Source organism: Cherax quadricarinatus, chromosome 67 (genome assembly GCF_038502225.1).
Source record: "Cherax quadricarinatus isolate ZL_2023a chromosome 67, ASM3850222v1, whole genome shotgun sequence".
NCBI lineage: Eukaryota > Metazoa > Arthropoda > Malacostraca > Decapoda > Parastacidae > Cherax > Cherax quadricarinatus.
The window spans coordinates 12,649,093-12,674,305 of record NC_091358.1 but is presented as its reverse complement, the minus strand read 5'-3'; the positions used below and the strand labels follow the sequence as shown (position 1 = coordinate 12,674,305).

The 25,213-nt window shown below is 41.9% G+C and overlaps 1 protein-coding gene across 1 annotated transcript; it reads left to right on the top strand.

The window, feature by feature from the left end:
• The first annotated feature begins 689 nt into the window (after positions 1 to 689).
• On the top strand, positions 690 to 23,531 carry LOC128699597 (sphingomyelin phosphodiesterase-like). Its single transcript, XM_070099400.1, has 12 exons — positions 690 to 768; positions 2,998 to 3,210; positions 13,301 to 13,464; positions 14,379 to 14,540; positions 15,557 to 15,671; positions 16,807 to 16,919; positions 17,717 to 17,889; positions 19,602 to 19,802; positions 20,395 to 20,565; positions 20,763 to 20,946; positions 21,997 to 22,181; positions 23,375 to 23,531. The coding sequence occupies exons 1-12, from the start codon at positions 765 to 767 to the stop codon at positions 23,517 to 23,519; spliced, it is 1,830 nt and encodes a 609-aa protein (XP_069955501.1). The 5' UTR covers positions 690 to 764; the 3' UTR covers positions 23,520 to 23,531.
• Positions 23,532 to 25,213: the final 1,682 nt, after the last annotated feature.

The window sequence follows — 25,213 nt, the reverse complement described above, 5'->3', positions numbered from 1 at the left end:
AGTGTCCGTATTATAGACCACTGACACGCCCGTGATGGGTTCAGTGATGTGAGTGTCCGTATTATAGACCACTGACACGCCCATGATGGATTCAGTGATGTGAGTGTCCGTATTATAGACCACTGACACGCCTATGATGGATTCAGTGATGTGAGTGTCCGTATTATAGACCACTGACACGCCCATGATGGATTCAGTGATGTGTGTCTGTATTATAGACCACTGACACGCCCATGATGGATTCAGTGATGTGTGTCTGTATTATAGACCACTGACACGCCCGTGATGGATTCAGTGATGTGAGTGTCACTTTGGTGGGACATATTTTCACTATTTTCACTATTATTATTATTATTATTATTATTATTATTATTATTATTATTATTATTATTATTATTATTACTACTACTACTACTACTACTACTACTACTACTACTACTACTACTACTACTACTACTACTACTACTACTACTACTAATTATTATTATTTTGGTGTTATAACACAGTGCCAAGAGCTATACACCATTATTCAGTTATATGTGATGCTTTCAACTTATAACTATGGGGAAGACGAGTTATCTTAACTTATAACTTTGCTGAAGATAAGAGTTATCTCCACCTGTAACTATGCTGAAGATAAGAGTTATCTCCACATATAGCTATAAGGAAGATAAGAGTTATCAGGAAGGTTTTCATTTATAAAGAGTGGAGTGTCGCCCAGCGTCACTCACTAGACTGACATCCTGTACTGAAGACAAGTCTTTATGGGTGAGACCACTTTCTTCTTCTTCCAACATTGTGGGTTTATCAAGCCTTACAATGTGGGTTTATCATGCCTCACAGTGTGGGTTTATCAAGCCTCACAGTGTGGGTTTATCATGCCTCACAGTGTGGGTTTATCAAGCCTCACAGTGTGGGTTTATCATGCCTCACAGTGTGGGTTTATCAAGCCTCACAATGTGGGTTTATCATGCCTCACAGTGTGGGTTTATCAAGCCTCACAATGTGGGTTTATCAAGCCTCACAATGTGGTTTTATCAAGCCTTGCAATGTGGGTTTATCAAGCCTCAGAGTGTGGGTATATCAAGCCTCACAGTGTGGGTTTATCAAGCCTCACAGTGTGGGTTTATCAAGCCTCGCGATGTGGGTTTATCAAGCCTCACAGTGCGGGTTTATCAAGCCTCAGAGTGTGGGTTTATCAAGACTCATAGTGTGGATTTATCAAGCCTCATAATGTGGGTTTATCAAGCCTTACAGTGTGGGTTTATGAAACCTCACAGTGTGGGTTTATGAAGCCTCACAGTGTGGGTTTATCAAGGCTCACAGCGTGGGTTTATAAAGTCATACAGTGTGGGTATATCAAGCATCACAATGTGGGTTTATCAAGCCTCACAGTGTGGGTTTATCAAGCCTCACAATGTGGGTTTATCTATCTCACAATGTGGGTTTATCAAGCCTCACAGTGTGGGTTTATAAAGCCTCACAGTGTGGGTTTGCAATGCCTTACAGTGTGGGTTTATCAAGCCTCAGATTGTGGGTTTATCAAGCCTCACAATGTGGGTTTATCAAGCCTCATAGTGTGGGTTTATCAAGCCTCACAATGTGGGTTTATCAAACCTCACAGTATGAGTTTATAAAACCTCACAGCGTGGTTTACAAAGCCTCACAGTGTGAGTTTATCAAGCCTCATAATATGGGTTTATCAAGCCTCATAGTGTTGGTTTATCAAGCCTCACAATGTGGGTTTATCAAGCCTCAGAGTGTGGGTTTATCAAGCCTCACAATGTGGGTTTATCAAGCCTCGCAATATGGGTTTATTAAGCCTCGCAATGTGAGTTTATCAAAACTCACAGTGTGGGTTTATCAAGCCTCACAGTATGGGTATGTCAAGGCTCACAGTGTGGGTTTATAAAGTCTGGTGTGGGTGTATCAAGCCACACCAGACTCACAGTGTGGGTTTATAAAGTCTGGTGTGGGTGTATCAAGCCTCACAATGTGGTTTAATCAAGCCTCACAATGTGGGTTTATCAAGCCTCACAGTGTGGGTTTATCAAGTCTCACAATGTGGGTTTATCAAGCCTCACAGTGTGAGTTTATCAAGCCTCAGAGTGTGGGGTTTATCAAGCCTCACAGTGTGGGTTTATCAAGGCTCACAGTGTGGGCTTATCAAGCCCCAGAGTGTGGGTTTATGAAGCCTCACAGTCTGGGTTTATCAAGCCTAACAGTGTGGGTTTATCAAGCCTCGCAATGTGGGTTTATCAAGCCTCACAGTGTGGTCTTATGAAGCTTCAGAGTGTGGGTTTATCAAGACTCATAGTGTGGGTTTATCAAGCATTACAGTGTGGGTTTATCAAGCCTCGCAATGTGATTTTATCAAGCCTCACAGTGTGGGTTTATGAAGCCTCAGAGTGTGGGTTTATCAAGCCCCCACAGTATGGGTTTATGAAGTCTCACAGTGTGGGTTTATCAAGTCTCACAGTGTGGGTTTGTCAAGCCCCCACAGTGTCGGTTTATCAAGCCTCCACAGTGTCGGTTTATCAAGCCCCCATAGTGTAGGTTTATCAAGGACATGTGTGTTATTACAGTGTTGTATTATTCAACAGTACTGCGCTGAACCCATCTTGTGTGCTGAGATGACTCTGTACACATCTCTCAGCAGTGAATACATTCCAGCTTCAAATACAGAAACAACTCTGAGCACCTCGAAGTTATGAATCGACCCTTGAGTTAACAGTTACGAGATTAAGAGTCTTTTCCATACTTTGTTTAAATGGTTTAGCAGATTTACAGGTTTATGACTGAGACACTTAGTCAACATTTGGGAATAGTACTTGTTTTTGAAAGATTTCGCCAGCCAGTGGTTTCTTCAGTCCAATGTAGAGAAGAAAAGTGGAAGATGAGGAAGAATTTGAGGTACTGATTATCTCAGATTCTTTCTCATCTTCCACCGTTCTTCTCTATATTCGTCTTGTCAATACATTTACTTTCTACTCTCAGGTCCCCTGGCAGCAGCGTGGTTTATGATGCTGCTAGCACTAGCTGCAGCATCACCTAGATTCACGTCTCAGAAGCAAGCAGCACTGGGAGACGCGCTACCGTCTCATCTGGCTTCTGAAGGAGTTGCTTCACTAAGAACAGTCCTCCAGCAGCGCCTACACAGGCCAGCACAAGGACCTGAAGATACTTTGCAGTCTCACAAAAATGTTACAGGTCTGTAGTAATAGTAGCATTAGTAGTAGTGGATTATCTTAGGTTCTCTACACATATGCTATGTATGATAATCTATGCAACTATTTATTGGTTTAGAAAAACACATAAGCAAACACTAGGACATATTTATTAGAAAACGTTTCGGTCCTGGGACCTTGATCACTTCTAACGTACAGAGGTTGAAAGACGGAGAGTAAGGTGTGAGTGACACATGGTGACCTGAAGAATGCCATATTGGGATGAGGACGGGTAGACGATGAGATCATGTGACTCCTGTGTTGCTAGGTAGGTGGTGCTTTGCCTGGTTGAGTATCATGGATGCTAATGTTTTAGAAATTTTCTGGTTTCCAGTGTTACGTTCAAATGTGTCGGTGACGTCGATTAGGTAGGCTTCCAGACACCGTCGGCGTCTAAGGCGTGGAGTCTCTGTGGAGGACACAGGTGTACCTTAAATTGTCTCTGTTACTTGCATTTCGATGCTCGTTCAGGCGGACCACAAGATCTCTGCCTGTTTTGCCTACATATTTCTTGGGACAGAATCCACAGGGGATGGTGTAGACGCCTGCTGTGGAAGTTAGAGGTGTGGGGTTCCGTTTCGTAGTGAGGTCTTTGATAGATGATGTGTTTATGGTGGAAACATATGTGTTACTCTTAGCAATTGACCGGCGAGTATTCGTGGCAACATCACCACATGGGAGCACTATTAACTGATTAGAGGGCTGTTCCATGGGCGGCTTGTTGGGGATAGCTTGTACCTTGAGTGTCTGCAATCTCAGATGAAGAAAGATGGAAACTGAAGATGTGTAAAGGCTTGTGTTACGTAAGTACATTCTTCTTCAAGAAAACAAGGGCTAGAGGTGCGAAGAGTTCTCAAGAAGAAGCCAACGAGGACTTCTCTTTTACTGCAGGTGTCTTAGTGTGAATCGAAGTGTAAAAGATCGTCCATGTTAGTAGGTTTTCTACACGCTTTGAAGAGAAGTTTATCATTGTCGGGAGATCTGCACAGGAGGACGTCGAGGAAAGGAAGTTTGTCATCTTTTTCGAGTTCAAGTCTAAACTTTGTTGTTGAGGAGGTCCTGGATATTGAGACGTCTCGGATAGAAAGCCAATATGTTATCAACGTATCTTAGCCAGGTAACGGTGTTGGGAATGAAGGTGCTGAATTTCTCTGTCTCTAGGTTTTCCATGAAGAGGTTGGCAAGCACAGCACTGAGCAGGCTGCCCATTGCCATCCCAAAGCACTGTTTGTAACAGTTGTCCTGATACTTGAAGAAGTTGAAATTAACACACAGATCCACTAGACTGATGAAATCTGGAAGAAGTTTATAGTAGCATGTTTATAGCAGAATGTTTATAGCAGCATCAGTAGGAACGTTGGTAAAGAGGGCTGTTACATCGAAGGAAGTCATGCTTTTGTTTTTAACATTCAAGTTGGAAATTCGAGAGAGGTCACCTGAGTGTTTGAGGTGCACTTAACTGATGGTGCTCAGCTAATCTGTGTGGTGCACTCCCTATGCCCGAAGTGACAGGACGTAGTGGGATGCCAGGCTTATGCGTCTTAGGAAGGCATACAGGCGTGCTGGTTTCAGTTGACCTGGTAAAAGTTTATGTAGTTTGTTGCCTTGTTTAGATTTTCCTAAGATGCCTTTTAAAGAAAAGTTTGGGTGCTTTGTAGTAACACTGATTCTGAAACACGCTGGTATGTATTGGCATCACTGAGGGAATTTAAAACTTTATTGTTGTAGTCGACAGTGTTGAGTAACACCACACCTCCTCCTTTGTCAGAGGCGGTAATGATGATATAATGGTTGTTAGCCGAGTCCATGAGTGCTTGGATATATCTTCTGGGAATGATCGGTCTTGAAGGCTCAGCTGCAGCAGTGATAATTCCTTGAACGAAACTCTTATGAAACTCGGAGTCCTTGAAAGGTTGGTTCTTGGTTACCATGTCCACTACATGATGTTTCTTATTGATGCCGGTGGTGAACTTGAGCCCCAAGCTGAGGGCTTCTGTCTCGGTGGCGGTTAATGTATAGGAAGATAAATTATTTATGACTGTTGGTCGTCCCATTTCGCTCCATTTGCTGTGGGAGAACAGATATTGTAGTTTTCGTGATAGCTTCAGTTTTTTTTTTTTTGGATGTTGACAGTGGTAGTTTGGCTGAGTATATATTCTGCCGTTCTTCTGTCAGGAATGGGAAGTGAAGCACGAATCTGAGCGGCACGTAATGAAGCCTCCTTCTGAGCATATTGCATGTGGTGAGGCAAGTGAAGAATTCCCTGTGTCTGACAGGAATAGTTAGGCAAGTGAATGCAGATGAATGGAATGGTTAGGAATGGTTAGGCAAAGAATGTAGATGAATGGTTCTCTGAACCATTCATCTACATTCCTGTCAGACGACAACATCTGGAATTACGCTCATTGGGAGGCTGAACACTGACTCTCGAAACATTTCTGATTCGCAAGTTTCCCTTTTCCACATTTCTGGAAATCTTCTTCCGTAACGGCGTCCACACGGTCTGCGATTCTGTTTGAGTCTCATCCACGTCAATAATACGCTGCCCCTTGGGCCCCAGTTTTATGTGTCGTAAGAGAAAGAAGTCACAAGGGGTTAGATCTGGGGAGTAGGGAGGGTGGGGGACGACAACCATGTTGTTTTTGGCTAAAAAACGATAGTCTTTTTGGCCTTGAGTCAGACAGCAAGACAGATTTCGCAATTACTCGCCTCATTTTGAAATTTTCAGTCAAAATGTATTGACACGACCCATTTTGTCAGCACTTTGTATCTTACGGGTAACTCTTCACTGTATCAGAACACCGTATTAGGCAGTCTAACGTCTTCTGTACTTAATATATTATAACTTCTAAAATTAACATAACGTGTAAAAATTCTCCATGATGGAATTTGAGTGACGTTCAAAACCACAATCTGACCTCCATATATGATGATACATAGCAGGTCCAGCGATGTATAATAATAATAATAATAATAATAATAATAATAATAATAATAATAATAATAATAATAATAATAAGAATAAGAATAAGAATAAGAATATATATTTATTTCTATAAGTACATGTACAAGGTGAAAGTTAAGTAACATGTGCAACATCTGGTTGTTTTTATTGTAGACGTTTCGCCATCCAGTGGCTTTAATAAAGCCACTGGATGGCTATTGTTGGTATTGTATACCTTTCTTGCACATGTACAAGGTATACAGGCCTAGCTGACATCAGTGACATATTGTTATATAGAAAGCCGCAAAGCATTTCGAGAAAATTAGGTCAATTTTGTCCCGGGATGCGACCCACACCAGTCGACTAACACCCAGGTACCCATCTTTACTGATAGGTGAACATAGACAACCGGTGTAAGGAAACACACCCAATGTTTCCACTCTTTGCCGGGAATCGAACCCGGACTGTCAGCGTGTGAAGCGATAGCTTTTACCACCAGGCCACGAGGACTACGAGGCTTACAATAAGAGAGGTTTTCACTGACGTTACTTCAGTTACGTATCTGCGTATTTGTGGGATGCATGTGAACATATGATCGTGTCTCGTATGTTTAACAAGTTAGAAATGTTTTCTCGCTACACGATTGTCAAAGTTACAAATTCACATGTAAGTTAGCGAGATTGTAAAAAATTTAGCGGCAGCTGACATTCGTACATTCTGTGGGTAAATTCAATAGTGTGTAAATGATAGATACTTGTGAATATTGTGCTGTATATCTAGTGTTTATTAAGCTTACATTTTTATCTTGTGACATTAATGGTGTTGGTGTTTCAGCTGTTAGGAGAATCTAGATAGATAGATACATACATACATACGAACGTATATGCTTAATAAAAAGAGGTACATACATAAATACGTACGTACATGCTTAATAGCAAACATAGCCTTATATCACTACCTGCCACTAGTTTAAATATACACAGTAACACTATACAGTTTAAATCTTCACGTAAATCTCCTAAATCTGTGCATATTAAAGCCAGACAGACTTTATATGTACACATGGAAGACATCAACAACAGGTCATAACATGTGTGTGTTTCTAATGGTTGACCTTCATAGGTAGACATCAACACTAGGTGTGTCCAATGGTTGGTCTTTGGCCTTGATGGGTACTCATCAACACTAGGGACAGCATGTGTGTTTCCAGTGGCTGGCCTTGATGGGTAGTCATCAATAGGTGTTAATATCTCCTTATCAAGGCTGGTGTCTTCAGATGTACTGTGCACCTGGCTTCTCCCATACAATCTTTGCAGTGTCATTCACTTGGTTCAGTGGTATTCAGTCTGGGGGTAATTAACCCCCTTCTTTTTTCGGGGGTAATTAGTTGGTTAATTGGACATGAAATTATCGTCTAGAGTGCAACCCCCTTATCCAAGAGAACATTAAAAGGCCCTACCAAAACTGCGGATAGTAGCGAACCCTATAAATAAGTCGTGTTTCATTTACATACTTATTATAAAGTCGAATCGAATCGAAGAAGACGACGAGAGCTGTCGTGAGATGGGAAGGAAGAAGGATAAGAAAGGATGGAAAAACTGGAAAAGGATGGGAAGGAGGGGAAGAGGAGGAATCAAGGCTCTTCATAGCTTCTCTTAGGCTCTGAAGAACTTCCACCCTCACTACTTTTTGCGTTTTAAAGCCATTTTTAAGCAAAATTGTGGGTTATTTTCGGGCCAGGGTAAACCATGAATAACTGAAGCAGGACCCGCGGATACGGGGATCCCACTCGAAAGGTTACTGAGGCTGCGTACAATATATTCACAACCAGTCAAGAATACTTTAATCCCTAAGTAGGGATTAAACTCTGTGTATATATACTAACAGATAACCGTCACTTGGAGTACACATCCTGCGTGTGTAGTTGGCTGAGGGAACTCATAATAATAATAATAATAATAATAATAATAATAATAATAATAATAATAATAATAATAAATACTAGTGGCGATGAATCCTTCCTCCGTAAGTCATGCGTGTCGTAAGAGGCGACTAAAATGCCGGGAGCAAGGGGCTAGTAACTCCTATTCTTGTATAAATTACTAAATGTAAGATGAAGAGAAATGTTTGTTTCTTGTTTTTCTGGGTCACAGCCTCGGTGGAGACGACCGGCTTCTTGACAGAAATAATTATAATCTTTATTTCTACACGTACGTGATACAACTTATACAGACCATAGCTGACGTCAGTGACATGCTATACAGACAGACCCTTGTTATGCCGAACATTATGGGCAACTTGGGTTAATTTTTGTCTCCAGGATGCAACCTATACCCGTCGACTAACGCCCAGGTACCTACTTGATAGGTGAACAGGCACAGCAGGTGTAAGGAGCACTCCCATTGTTTCCACCCATACCGGGGATCGAACGACGGTCGCTCTATGTGTGAGCTGAGTGATTTACCAACAGTACTACGGGACACCGTGAAGAGGCACTTTCTTTTATCTAAGAGACCAATATCCTAAAATACACCACTATATAAAGTTTGAAGCTGCTCGGAAGTTGCATTCTCAAGATATCAGCACTGAAGTTTTAAATCTAGTCAACTGAGGAGCTCAGAAATTATCACATAAAAACAGAATATAATATTTTCGAAATTTCTACCATAAAAACGGTAAACTGTAAATTTAAGAATAGTGTTGTGACACCTTAGTAAGGAATGCTTCAAGACTCTGTACACGGTGTACGTCAGGCCCGTACTGGTGTACGTCAGGCCCGTACTGGTGTACGTCAGGCCCATACTGGTGTACGTCAGGCCCGTACTGGTGTACGTCAGGCCCATACTGGTGTACGTCAGGCCCATACTGGTGTACGTCAGGCCCATACTGGTGTACGTCAGGCCCATACTGGTGTACGTCAGGCCCGTACTGGTGTACGTCAGGCCCGTACTGGTGTACGTCAGGCCCATACTGGTGTACGTCAGGCCCGTACTGGTGTACGTCAGGCCCGTACTGGTGTACGTCAGGCCCATACTGGTGTACGTCAGGCCCGTACTGGTGTACGTCAGGCCCGTACTGGTGTACTTCAGGCCCGTACTGGTGTACGTCAGGCCAATACTGGTGTACGTCAGGCCCGTACTGGCGTACGTCAGGCCCATACTGGTGTACGTCAGGCCCATACTGGTGTACGTCAGGCTCATACTGGTGTACGTCAGGCCCATACTGGTGTACGTCAGGCTCATACTGGTGTACGTCAGGCCCATACTGGTGTACGTCAGGTCCATACTGGTGTACGTCAGGCCCATACTGGTGTACGTCAGACCCGTACTGGTGTACGTCAGGCCAGTACTGGTGTACGTCAGGCCCGTACTGGTGTACGTCAGGCCCATAATGGTGTACGTCAGGCCCATACTGGTGTACGTCAGGCCCATACTGGTGTACGTCAGGCCCATACTGGTGTACGTCAGGCCCGTACTGGTGTACGTCAGGCCCGTACTGGTGTACGTCAGGCCCGTACTGGTGTACGTCAGGCCCGTACTGGTGTACGTCAGGCCCATACTGGTGTACGTCAGGCCCATACTGGTGTACGTCAGGCCCGTACTGGTGTACGTCAGGCCCATACTGGTGTACGTCAGGCCCGTACTGGTGTACGTCAGGCCCGTACTGGTGTACGTCAGGCCCATACTGGTGTACGTCAGGCCCATACTGGTGTACGTCAGGCCCATACTGGTGTACGTCAGGCCCATACTGGTGTACGTCAGGCCCATACTGGTGTACGTCAGGCCCATACTGGTGTACGCCAGGCCCATACTGGTGTACGTCAGACCCATACTGGTGTATGCCAGGCCCATACTGGTGTACGCCAGGCCCATACTGGTGTACGCCAGGCCCATACTGGTGTACGCCAGGCCCATACTGGTGTACGCCAGGCCCATACTGGTGTACGCCAGGCCCATACTGGTGTACGTCAGGCCCATACTGGTGTATGCAAGACTCTGGTCAAGATACTACTTCTGCTAACTCTTTAGTACTCGATTGATGAAGTCTACTGTGTAGGCGAAACGTTTCGTAATAAAGCTACCTAACTGGTGTACCTGTGTCTTACTCATCAACTTGTTGGTACTGTATACCATTTTAGTATTCAAATTAAAGAAAATGCAATGGTTTGCAATAATTACCTGGAGTATACCTGGAGAGGGTTTCGGGGGTCAACGCCCCCCCGGTCCAGTCTGTGACCAGGCCTCATGGTGCATCAGGGCTTGACGCAACCTGACGTACGAACTACAGCCCGGTTGGTCAGGTACTGACTTTAGGTGCCTATCCAGGGCCTTTTTGAAGACAGCCAGGGGTCTATTGGTAATCCCCCTGATGTATGCTGGGAGGCAGTTGAACAGTCTTGGGCCCCTGACACTTATTGTGTATGCCAGTGGCACCCCAGCTTTTCATTGGGCGGATGTTGCATCGTTTGCCGAGTCTTTTGCTTTCATAGGGAGTGATTTTCGTGTGCAACTTTGGTACTAACCCCTCAAGGATTTTCCAAGTGTAAATAATCATGTAACTCTCCCGCCTGCTTTCCAGGGAGTACAGGTTGAGGAACTTCAAGCGTTTCCAGTAACTGAGGTGTTTTATCACAGTTATGTGCGCTGTGAAGATTCTCTGTACACTTTTTAGGTCAGCAATTTCACCTGCCTTGAAAGGTGCTGTTAGTGTGCAGCAATATTCCAGCATAGACTGAACAAACGACCTGAAGAGTGTCATCATGGGCTTGGCATTCCTAGTTTTGAAGGTTCTCATTATCCATCCTGTCATTTTTCTAGAAGATGCGATTGATACAATGTTATGGTCTTTGAAAGTGAGATCCTTTGACATTATCACTCCCAGGTCTTTTACATTATTCCGAAATCAATCCAACTGTTCTCTAAGTAAGATTTAAGTAATTACCAGTGTTAAGATTGACTAGGGTTTAAGGAATAAGTACGTAAGCAAGAAAGTGCGGTAATTAGGTATCCCTAGAGAGGGACCTTTAACTGGCTGCCTTATTTTTTTTTTTGTTTTTTTTTTCCTTCAAATTTTCGATTTTATTTCGCTTATAACTCGAGAACTCCTCGTTTGATTGGATTCAGATTTTGAACCCTTGTGTACAGTAACAAGGCCCAGATTCTAGGAACGTTTGGCATGTGCAGGTACCCTAGGATAACTAGAATGGTTATAATAATTGTTCAGAAAACCGACAAGTTCATGAATGAGACTCCTGTGCAACACTTGGGTATTTATAATCCTCAGTCCAATACAGAGAAGAATGGTGAAAGATGAGATGTTGTTTGAGGTAATCAGTCCCTCAGTCTGGAGTCGATGTGTTCAGTCCATCAATCTTCATAAAAGAACAGCATATGCAGGATCAAGTGCTCTTTCCAAAATTAATGTTCGAGATTGTTCCAACACCTGTGAGGTTCTAACACCTGTGAACTAACACATGTGAGGTTCTATCACCTGTGAACTAACACATGTGAGGTTCTAACACCTGTGAACTAACACATGCGCACACACACACACACACACACACACACACACACGCACACACACGCACGCATATACAACAGGCCTAGTGTCTCATCGACATGTGCCTAGGACAAAATGGTAACATGTGAGGTTCTAACACCTGTGAGCTAACACCTCTGAGCTTCTCCTAACGTTTGTGAGATTAAACTATCCATTAGCACTAAATTATATTTATTTTTTATTTTTTTTATTAACATATCGGCCGATTCCCACCAAGGCAGGGTGGCCCGAAAAAGAAAAAAAACTTTCATCATTATTCACTCCATCACTGTCTTTCCAGAGGGGTGCTTTACACTACAGTTACAAAACTGCAACATTAACACCCCTCCATCAGAGTGTAGACACTGTACTTCCCATCTCCAGGACTCGAGTCCGGCCTGCCGGTTTCCCTGAATCCCGTCATAAATGTTACTTTGCTCACACTCCAACAGCACGTCAAGTATTAAAAACCATTTGTCTCCATTCACTCCTATCAAATACCTCATGCATGCTTGCTGGAAGTCCAAGCCCCTCGCACACACTACCTCCTTTACCTCCTCCCTCCAACCTTTCCTAGGCCGACCCCTACCCCGCCTTCCCTCCACTACAGATTTATACACTCTCGAAGTCATTATGTTTTGTTCCATTCTCTCTACATGTCCGAACCACCTCAACAACCCCTCCTCAGCCCTTTGGATAATAGTTTTGGGATTCCCGCACCTTCTCCTAATTTCCAAGCTACGAATTCTCTGCATTATATTCACACCACACATTGCCCTTAGACATGACATCTCAACTGCCTCCAGCCTTCTCCTCGTTGCACTATTCATCACCCATACTTCACACCCATACAAGAGTGTTGGTACAATTACACTCTTATACATTCCCCTTTTTGCTTCCACGGACAAAGTTCTTTGTCTCCACAGACTCCTAAGTGCACCACTCACCCTTTTCCCCTCATCAATTCTGTGAATCACCTCATTCTTCATATTATTGTCACCCATGAGTGACAATAATATCACTGTCATTCACTATTTTGCCAACAGATCCTTGATAATGTCTATCACGCCAAAATTCTCATCAAAGAATCAGTTTTATTTTCGGTTATTTCAAAAGTAGATCCGTAAATGAAAATGCCAGTCATTAAGTATTTTTAATAGTTATATTGGGTATTAAATGTAACAAGACGCAATATATTTTCTTAAATTCTGTGAATTTACGACACAAATATATTTGTGTAAGACGCTTCATGTATAGGACACGTACTTTAGTGTACACACTTTGGCCACTGAAATATAACTGGTAATGGAGAGACTTTTGGAAGAGGAAGAAATACATTATTTTACGACGTTTCGTACACACTGGTGCTTTATTAAATGCTTGATAATACAGTATGTAGTAAGATCAGATAATATTTATTCAGGGTATATACAATTATTTTTAGCCATTATTATTCTTCTGTACATGGTTATCATAGTTATAAATTATTGATAAATTATGTAAATTTAATCTAGGATAACACAGTCAAGTCAAACAGTGACTTATTTCCACTGTGGTGCTCACGATGTTTGACCTGAGAATTGATCACCAGCTTCTGTTTGGTGCTTGGAGTGTGAGCTGGCGCTGGGTGTCCTGCAGGCAGAGATGGCGGCCGGTGTCCCGTACGAGGAGCTTCTGCAGGAAGCCATCGCCATATGCATTAATACCATTGGTCTTACTGACCTCTACTGCCACGGCTTCCTCACTCTCGTCGGGGTCTGTACCTGATGATTCATTTGATGTTCTTCAAGGGTTCGTGATCCAAGAAATTGGAGCTACTTCCGTTCTTTGCCGGCATCAAGGCCCCTGAAGGATGCTAGGCTTAAAGTCTGCCAACCAAACGATGGTTATTGATGCTTCAATTCACACATGTAGTAACATCAAGACTGCTTTTATTTTTAAAATAGGAATGTAGGTAAACTCTCAGTGTATAAACTGAGACGTACACAACTCTCAGTGTATATACACTGAGGCGTACATACCTTTGTGTATGCGCTCAGACGTACACATCTCTCAATACATCTACACTGAGATGCATACTCCTCTGTGTATATACACTGAGACGTACACACCTCCCATACACTGATACGTACATACCTCAATGTGTATACACTTAATGTATATACACAGACGTACACACCTCTCAATGCATATACACTGCGACGTACACCCCTCTCAGTGTATATACACTGAGACGTACACACACCTCAGTGTATATAGACGTACACACCTTCAGGAGTAAACTAGACAAGTATCTTCTCCAGGTGCCAGATCAACCAGGCTGTGATGGCTATGTGGGGCAGCGAGCCTCCAACAGCAACAGCCTGGTTGATCAGGTAAGCACCAGATGAGCCTGGCCCATGGCCGGGCTCCGAGAGTAACGAGACTCGAAACTCATCGAAGGTATATCACCTCTCAATGTATATACACTGAGACATACACACCTCTCACTTTATAATTATATTTAATTTCTTGATATCTTCACTATTCAATAACTTATTCTTGGTTGAATTAGTTAAAATATGCATTAGTATCCGGTATTTTTGTGGTGATGCAGTTCAACCATTTAATTACCATGCATATCTACTATCTGGGTCACCATGACTAAGATAGTTTGGTCGTTTCCACAGCCCATCGCGTACCACATTCTGAGCACCAACACTGTGTCTGCTAGTGATGCCTGTGGTGAGGTGTTCACCAGCATGGGCTGCACTTCCTCCAGTCCTCAGCGCCAGTGGTCAGTCACCATCCAGGGAGACAAACCTCCTGTCCAGCCTCTACTGCTCCCTGACGTATGTTATACCTTTTGTTCTTCACGTCACTCTTACATAATACTATATTTAACAGTTATCATTCATATTGTTCATTTGTGCTTTTTTTTATCTTTGCCTCATACATCTACATAATACATGATAGAAGTAGATACTCTATCTGAACATTATAATAGAATACAATACCGACAATTCATAAGACACATGTGCAACAGTTAGATATCTTTATTACGAAGACGCCTACACAATAGGCTTCTTCAGTCGAATACAGAAGAAACAGCAAAAGTAGCAGAGATATGTAATCAGTCCGTCGTCTCAAAACTACGTTTTCGAGGGTGATGGACTGATTCGTTTTTACATCTCTACTGATTCTGCTGCCTCTTCTGTATTCGACTGAAAAAGCCTACTGTGCAGGCGAAATATTTCGGAGTAAACATACCTAACTGTCGCACAGATGTCTTACTAATCAATTCTGCTATCTGCCTTTCCAGTGCACTCCCGTGTAAATGTCTTTCAATTCGAGACTCTGGGATGGGGTAGCATATGATAGGCGACACTTTCGTTACATCGATATACAAGGGCCTCATAATTGAGAGGATCAAGACACTACTGCTCTATACCTACTTGGTAAAGGCCAGACAAATATGACGATTATTTCTCATATTTCAATGCACCTTCTCACCATTCTAGTTTTAGGTCTTAGTTATTTTCCTCGTATGTTTCTTTGTGTTGAAGAAAAGAAAGATGCAGGACACGCTTTTATTGTGATAAAGTTTCGCTTATGTACAGTTGTATTATGTTATGTTTCACTCTATGCAGAGCGTTGTTACGTCCCACTACATTCAGTGTACAGCTGTATTGCGTCAAGTTTCGCTCTCTCTACAATTTTATCACGCCATGTCTCACTCTGTACAGCTTTATCAAGTCATGTTTTTCTCTGTGTAGAGCTGTATCTCAACAAAAATGTCTATATCCTGTCCCTCCTTCAAAACTGTGGGTAATATGCGTATTCATTCACATTTCCGCATGTTGTGCAGAGTGACGCCCCGAGACTGAAGGTGTTACAGCTGGCTGACACCCACTTGGATCCTCTCTACCAGCCTGGCTCCCTAGCTGCTTGCCACGAGCACCTCTGCTGCAGGAATGATTCTGGTAGGCACAAGAATGAGTATAACGCAGTAGGCTCGATCCTCCGTCAGAAGGATAGAGTAATGACTCGGCTATAGCATCAGGTAGACACAAGAATGAAAATCACAATACAGTGGCTGGAACAGTTCACTAATACGCCACATTTTTGAGGGGTACACTTGAGATTGATGTTTTGATCCCTCCGGGTTCATGATCAAGTAACACCTGAGGGAGTTACTGCTTTAATAATGGTTCGGAATGGATCGAAACATCGTCTAAAGTTTACGGTTTCTGGCTTGTTCGTGTCCTTGATAGGCAGGAATATGTGGTTACCTGTTTGCAGTTACATCAGCAAAGTTATAATGATGTACCGTCTACATTGGTAGTAACTACAGCAACAAACGTAGGATTAGTAAGCAAGTTTATTCAGGTATACACTAATACCGTTACAGAGATTACCATACATAGCAGCACATGCGTAGAGAACCTAGGATAACCCAAAAAAGTCAGTGACTTATTTCCATTGGGGTGGTGTACCGTCTACAGTGGTGGTAGCTACAGCAGCATGGCCCCTCAAGGGAGGTTCCTTGAGGCTGGTGAGGGGCCCTTGATCTAAGGAATTGTATCTGTGCTCCAGTTTCCTGCTTTGAGCCTGAATGCCTCCCATCCCCCCCATGTGCTGTATAATCCTAGGGTTTTAGCGCTCCCCTATGATTATAATAATAATAATAATAATAATAATAATACAGAAGTATGGCTATAATGGTGTTAGTAACTACAGCAGCAGCAGTTATGATGGTGGTGTACCGCCTAGTGTTTAATCAGTTATATAATTTCTTTAAATTTCTAGTGGTCCTTGAGGCTGATGTGAAACTCTTATGTAGAGGCTTGATTCTTCATCCACTAATATCGAAGCAGAAACTATACACTTCTTCTCAACTGGATGTCGCAAAGGGCTAGTGTGTGTTCAGTATATTTTCCTCCCTAACTTCTCATATTCGATCAAAATAAAAAAATTTTGCCATTGATTCATGTTTCTTTCAAGTTTCTAGCGAAGGCTCAAGGCAGCCTTGATAGGGTGTTGTCATTGTGAAGACTGCCTTCACACTTGCTTTGCTGGATGCCTATGTGCTGGTTTTCACTCTAGTGTATCTCCTAGGTGTCCCGGAGATGGAGGAGGACAAGGCGTGGTTCTGGGGAGATTACCGATACTGTGGCTCTCCTCGCTGGATGCTGGAAGACATGCTCACCCATATCAAGCTCACCCACCCGGTAAGCTGAACTACTGTGTCACCCACTTCTGTGTCACTCTGTACTCCATGTCATCTACCACTCTGTCACTGTACTCTCCGTATGTCACCCTCTTCTCTTTGTTACTATGTACTCTGCCACCCACTTCTCTGTGTATCTCTCTACTATGTCATCTACTCTGTCACTACTCTCCGTGTGTGTTACCCTTCTTTGCCACCCGCATCTTAGTCACTGTACTCCGTGTCTCTCTCTTTGTTATTCTGTACTCTCCAGGTTTCACACTTTATGTAATCTTTCTTCAATAACATATTCTTCCTAACCATCTAAATATTATATTTTACCAAAAAAATTCTCTTCAACAAAATACTCGGTTACACTCAGAAGATTGAAAGCCTTACAGAGAAGCCTCAACACAGTTGACGGAGTTGTTTTCCATCCAATTATTCATTTTACTCAAAACTAGGATATTCAGCTTTCTTTCACTTATAATATTAAATACTTCTTTAATATTCATTCTACATCCTCGTACCTTCAGTCTGCTGAACCTCAAATTTTCCTTTTTCTTTTTATAAAGATCATCGACACTCCTTGATGCCCTTTACATCTGTTACTTGTAGAAGTGGTTTTGTCAGATAAGATTATTAATATTAGTTACACACATATACGAATACATACATATTAACGTTTATACAGGAAACCTCATATACATCAACACCCATACTTCAAGGACTCCCACCATGCATCCACACCCATACATAAAAATTATGACATTCCACTTCACTAGGAGTCCTGATACCAATCCTACCTTCCTCCCACAGGACATAGACTACGTTATGTGGACCGGGGACGTGGTCCCGCACAACGTCTGGTCCACCACCACAGAGACCAACTTACAGATTGTAAGGGAGACCAACCAGATGATTCAAGAGTTCTTTCCAACAATTCCTGTGTTCCCAGTAGTAGGCAACCACGAGATGAGTCCACTTGACCAGTAAGTTTTGCTACGCATGAAAGATGTCTACGTAACACATGCATCCACAACTTATAATTAAAGGGTTGTTCCACTCAACTTTTAAATTTGGGCAAAATGTGTCATTTTCTATTAGCCAGTTTGCCAACTTAATATCAAAGCAAATTTCACTGATATGTTCATATTAATAAGGTAAAGATACGTGGGCACTGATCATAACATTTAGTAAGGAAACGTTTCGCCCGGAGTGACTGAAGAAGCAACTCATGGCGAAACCTTTAATTAGCCGATGTCTTGATCAGTGCATACGTGTCGTTCACCTTATAACCCACAGACTAGAGGACGTTTCGATCCACTGTAGATCACTATAATGACATCCAATTTGAGATGTTATTTATATTAGGATTGGTATTGTGATTTATTTTACATGATCTTATTGGAATAAACTGATACTGACGGACCAAATCTTCACATATGGAAAACGAGAAGCAAATGCATTGCAGTGGGATGCTTTATTGGCAACATTTCGCCCACTGTATGGGCGAAATGTCAATAAAGGATCTTTCCATCATATTTTGTCTGAATTCTTTCATGTGATCATTAAACAGCACCGGTCACATTTTCCCGTTCTATGTCGCCTTAAAAAGTAATGGATATAGGAGTCAACTAGAGTATTATCCCACCCTAGTAGTCTGCCACTCTTCCAGAGATAGATTGTGGTCTCGAAGGGTATTACGTAGTGTATTTATTATGCAGTGTGTTAAAAATATTGTATAATAAATGCTCCAAAGTTCCGGGATAATTCCGAAACCGGACTCGCATTATTTCTGGTCAGTGACCAGGAGATAGGAGAGTGAGGTGTTTTGTGCAGGAGGTGAAACACAGCAGATGGAGCAATATGTAGGTGTGTGTGGGTGAGTTTTTTTTTAGTGTATACTACAGATAATTTTATTTGGGTTTAAGTGCTCTCATGTTTACCTGTAAGGCCATAGTGTGCAGAGGTCTGTTTAAGTTTTGGGAGAGTACTCGTATGGTGTGTTTGCCTGCTGGTAGACAGACCAGCAGAAAGGGGACGGTGTCATGGCGCCTCACTGTTCATAAACGTTTACATATCTTGTTTTACTCACACTAGTAGCAGTGTGCTAGTGAACTACTGTGAGTGAGTAAAGGTGAGGTTGTAGTAGAGTAGATTGTAGGTTGTATTATGTTACTTTATTAATATATTTTTGTATAGGTGAGCTTTTGTGTCCTTATAATAATATTGACTAATTAACATTCCACATTCAATGTGAAGGTACAAGCTGGCCCTGGAGTGGTTTCTTTTTCTATTTTAAATAATATAAATGTCCCTAGACTGGCAGGTCATTTACCCTTTACGAGCCAGGACTTTAAGTTACGCAGCCAAAAAAAGGCATAACATAGGGTTAGTTCTGGATGTTAGGATTGTAATCTCACCAGGGCAGTCCTGATGCTAGGATTGTGATCTCATTAGGGCAGTCATAGATCTAGGATTGTGATCCTATTAAGGCAGTTCTGGATGCTAGGACTGACCCCATCAGGATAGACCTGAATGCTAGGATTGTGATCTCATCTAGGCATTCCTGATACTAGGATTGGGATTTCATCATGGGGAATCCTTATGCTAGGATTGTGATCTCATCAGGATAGTCCTGGATGCTAGGATTATTATTTATTATTAAAGGGTGGACATGTTCCCTTCCTGTGCTCACCAGGTTTCCAGACCCTGACGATGACGACACCCCTGAGGAGCTGAGTGCTGACTGGCTGTTCTCAGAGTTATCAAAGCAGTGGTCACTGCTGGTGCCACACCTCGATAACTCTACCGTCAGGAGGGCCGCCTACTACTCTGTCTTGTTGAAGGAGGATCTTAGGATCATTTCCTTTAACAGCATGTATGGTTACTCCTCCAATCTGTAAGTACTAATGCTTTCGTTGTACCAATCTTAGTACCAGTGCTCTCGTTGTACCATCCTAGACGTATCTAACCTTATGTAGTACCAGTGCTCTCGTTGTATCATTTTCGACGTATCTCAGCTTTATGTATTCAGCCGGTTAGCGCTGATCAATCAGAAGTCAAGGAATATGGATGGGGCTATATATACTGGACCGGAAGTGAGGTGCAGAGGTTGGAGATAGTGTGACAAAAGGCAGGGCCCACTTGCAGGCCTACTGGTCCATGCTAGACCCGTCTCATACATGGAGATAAATGGTATAAAATACCGACACAGTGATAGAATAGACATAAATACAGTATAATGCGATCCTTTATTGACAATGTTTCGCCCACTGTATGGGCGAAACGTAGTCATTAAAGGATCACATTATGCTGCATTTGTCTGTTTTTCCTTCTCACTCATAAGAACACTTAAGAACTTTTCGTCAATAAAGATACCCAAGTGTTGCACGTGTCTTATTCTCAGTTTATAGGTGTTGTATACTAATAACAAGATGATAATGCTAAGTAATATTCAGAAGGAAATTAATCTGGACTTCCCACCTTGTAAGATGGTTGGTGGAAGATTCTCAGGACCCCGCTGACGAGCTCGCCTGGCTTGAAGATCATCTGCACCAGGCGGAGGCTGCTGGAGAGAGAGTTCATCTGCTGGGTCATATTCCTCCTGGGATAGTGGATTCTGAACGGGTCTGGTCGCGCGAGTTCAACCGCATCGTTGTGAGGTATGTTGTAGCGTTTGTGTTCAGTATCTGGGTATGTTCATTTCCTAAGGGTTGAACTGAGTGCACCGAAATTTAAGCGTAAGTATGAGAACTAGAACAGAAGCAAACTTCTCGGTAAAATTCTTAAGATGACTCCATGAAACATATTGCCTACGTGATTTGTATCTGAGATAGCTATAACATTTCCCACGTCACAGGTACGAGAATACAATAAGAGGACAGTTTTATGGGCACACACACTACGATGAGTTTGAGGTTTTCCATGATGGTGATCGTCCAGCTGGTGTGGCTTACATAGCTCCCAGCCAGACCCCCTGGTACGGCCTTAACCCTGCCTATAGAATCTACTATGTTGATGGTGATCGCCAAAATTCTACTAGAGTGAGTCCTTAAGTTTTCGTTTTTAACATATGTGTTTGTATAATGATTTTTTTTTATCATATAGGCCGTCTCCCACCAAGTTAGGATGACAAAGAAAAAATATCACTTTCCCCAAAAATATGTGGACATCACAGTTCAAATGGCTGTCTGAACTTCAATCTCCTCACCCCTCCTACAGAGTGCAGGCATTGTATCTCCCACCTCCAGGACTCAAGTCTGCCAAATTGGTTTCTCTGAATCCCTATATGTTACCTTGTTAACACTCTAGCCACACATCACATTTAAAAGGATAAACGGTACTTCTTTCCACTCCAGTCTAAAGCGGATACACACTCCTGATGGATGTACCATTAAAACTTCTTTCACACCCTATTTTAAACTTTTCCGTCGATGACTTCAACCCTTCCTTCCTTTACTCCAACTTTATCCACTCTCGGTCATCCTATTTTGCTCCATCTTCTCTGAACGTTCAAACCACTTGAACAGCCTCTCCCCAGCTCTGCATTACATCTCTCATAACTCCACACTGTCTTCTCGTTTCTGTGCTCCTAATTTTCTGCTTAATATTCATACTACACATCGCTCTCGAGTACATCTCCACTCGACCAACCTGCAGTCTCCTCACTCACTGAAATATATAAAGCTCAAGCCTCTTGCCCATGTAGTGTTGGTAATATGATTTTCCTCTACATTCCTCTTTATTGACTCCGATTCTTTGGTACATTCTTCTTTATTAACTACACAGATATTTTTGTTCTTTCTACAGATACTTCACACCATCCACCATTTTCCTTGCCTATTCTTATTATTATTACTATTATTATTATTATTGGGAAGCGCTGAACTCACAGGTTTCATGGATCACCTGGGGAATAGAAGGTAATCAGAAATGATCCCAGGAACTGACTGTAGCTTCAGTTCTTCGGATCAAAAGCTTATCCTCAACGCAAAGTCTCCCGTCTCCTCGAATGCAGTAAACATGAGATTCAGTAGAATGGGTGTTTTTATTGGGCATTTTCACTGATATAATCAAAATTTTCCACCTTGTAGTTGGTCTTGGACCACGAGACCTACGTGATGAACCTAACAGAGGCCCAGGAGACAGGTTCTGCACGATGGTATCGGTTGTACAGCGCCAGGGAGGAGTATGGTATGACCAGTCTCACGCCAGCTGACTGGCAGGATCTGGCCCAGAGGATGGCGGAGGACCGTCACTTGTTTGATATCTATTACAGGTGAGACTGGCACCAACAGATGAGGTTCATGCATGAACCTACCGATGAAGCTACAATCCTTTCTTACACCTCGTTAAGATGGTGATATGGATGACAGTATTTCATGAGTAGTGGTATCACATTCAGCTCTCAAACGAAGGCTCCTAGAATAGAATCCTAGGCGAGGAGGAACTTATGTTAAATCACCTAATACTGCTTCCTTGGTTACATATTACTTATTGTCCCTGTTACCTAGTACTTACGTAGACAAATGGTTCAGAGGACCGACAAGCTGATAAATTAGACACATGTGCAGCACTTAGTGTCTCTTAATCTTAAAGATACCCAAGTGTTGCACATGTCTTAATTTATCTACCTAGTACTTGTTGCCCGTTACATAGTACGTTCAGCCTGTTACCTGAACCATTCATCTACAAGCCTGTTACCTAACAGTAAATATATTCCTAAGAGTTTGTCGACTGTTGTGGGGGAGGGGAGGGAAGGTATCATGATTTTACAGATAAAGCTATGTTGTTCAGTGATGTAATTTCTTGCCACTGATAGCTACGTTTCTCTTACCTGGAAAAAACAGAAATCAGATTTACATTGTACACATTCCTGCAGGGCTAACAGGTTATCGTAGTTACACTGTACACTTCTGCACGGTTAACAGGCTATTGTAACAACACTATATTTACGCAGGAGTAATAGGCTACTGTAGCAACACCACACATTTTTCATGAATAAGGAATGAATCTGTGTAAATACACAGAGATGTATGTATATATTTGGGTAAATATGCCGAGAGGTGTGTATCTGTGTATATACACTACGAAGTGTGAATCTATGTATATACAGAGAAATATGTCTCCTAGTGTATATACACTGAGGAAAAGGCAAATGACCAAACGGTGCACTGAGCAGGACATATAACCAAGCGTAAAGTCGAGAGAGAGGTTTCTATTTCTCCTGACAAAGAAAACATAAATACCACCGATTATCTGTGAAACACTTCCCTTGACTCTTGAAATCAACTCTATTGCAAATAACTTACGTAATAGGTGGGACCGGATCCCGCACTAGCCTGTTACTTTTAGGATTGATATAGGTTTGAATCCCACCCGTTCAGTGACCTGCCATAGGCTCTGATCCTACTCTTTCCGTGATCCATTTCCTTTGTAGTCTTGACGCTAAACGTGTACTCTTGTCTTCAGGAACTACGTGAGCGTAGGTGACTTTCTCCTGGAGGTGGGGTGTGATGACCTGTGCTACCAGCAGCGGCTATGCGACGTCGTCACTTCCAGCAGAAATGATATAGACAACTGCCTGGCCATTCTGAGACGCAGGCGAGGGTTATAAGCGCATGTCCAGCGGTCACCACGTAATTCAATTTTCATGCCCTTACACTGACATACTTGCTACACACTGTAATACACCTACCACACTCATGTTCTGTACTACACTTGCCGCGCACTATAATGCACTCACCATTCTGTAACAAACACCACACACTATAATGCTCTCACAACACATTGATCCACTCGTCACATAAAATAATACATTCAACTGTAAAGGAGAATTAAGATTATGCTCTCACTCCTCAAGAAGAGATCACAGGGATCCTCGCCCCCTCAAAGCATTTCGAGTCACCTTGGGGAATTTTTTTTTTAAGTTCTGAGAAATGAAAGCCGTGATTAGGCTTAATCCGGTGAAAGGCTATAATTACTTGCTGTGTAGGCTATGTATTGAGCTTTGGTTTAGCCAGTAAGAATAGCCTGTCACAAATATCTTTCGGGAACTGTTGTAGGTATTTCTTTAAATATTCCATTTATGACACAAGTTTGTATAAACAATATAAAGGAAACAAAGTAAAAAAAAGCGTCCTTTTTTTTTAGCCTTGACTTGTTTATATATAGCATATTTTAATATGGAAAACCTATCGATTCTTGTGTGAACTAAAGTAAATAACCATGGAAGTTCTGACACTGGGTGATGCTTCTCACTGAGAGGATATTACAGTCATGTAAGTCTTGAGGGGCTTAATTTATGTCAAAGAAAATAACACATAACAAAGGGCAAGTGTGGGTCTTACAAAAACTATTTGACAATAGACAAGCCTTCCCGGATGTGTCTTAAGGTGCTGCCGTAATGGCAACATTTGGGTTTACAACTACAACATATGAGGCAGCATTTACAACAATAGTGACCCTGGTACTGACCAGCCAGCGTCTCAACTTTGCTTACCTTTGAATCACATCGCATGAATAACTTAAATATTAACACATTAGTGCGCATTTTTTCACAAAAACAGCGAAGGCTACAGCATTTTAGTCATTGCAGACCACAGTGATGTAGAATAAAATGATACCGACATATATCATACTTTTGTATGATTTTTAGGTTGATTGGTTAATGGGGCTTAAGCTTATTTACACTAGTTATTAATTAAGACTGCACGTAACCTTATCACCACCAGACAAAAATATTTTAATATGTGCCTAAAACAGAGTTTAAAGCAAACTTTCAGCATATAGGCTAAGGGAAATATCTCTCGGTGTATATATCTCGCAATGCTTAGTTAATTTATGTTTTCCTTTAATAATTTTTTTTTTTATATATTTTATTTAAAAAAACTTTACAGCTTAATATTAAATAAAGATATAAAATGGGTACAGTAGGATCCTCAATCCTACACAACATACACTAACAAGTTTTAACAACACATTGTAATTGACATAAAAGAGGTTACCCACATACACTCACAAAATTTTCCATATAACATACTACTATAATATAAACAATATAAAATATAACTATATAAACTATATAAAATATAAAATATATAAACCTTTCAGATTTGTATAGTTAACATACTGTGACTGACATATGACAAAGGTTCACAACCTTCACAGTATATAATCAGAGTAATGACCTACATCACAATCTCAGTTAAAAACAAGTACATGCTCTTCCCAAAATTAACCCCTATACAATAGGATTTTTTTTTTATTTTATTGAAAACTCAGGTACAAAATAGTTATGGGTGCATAAAA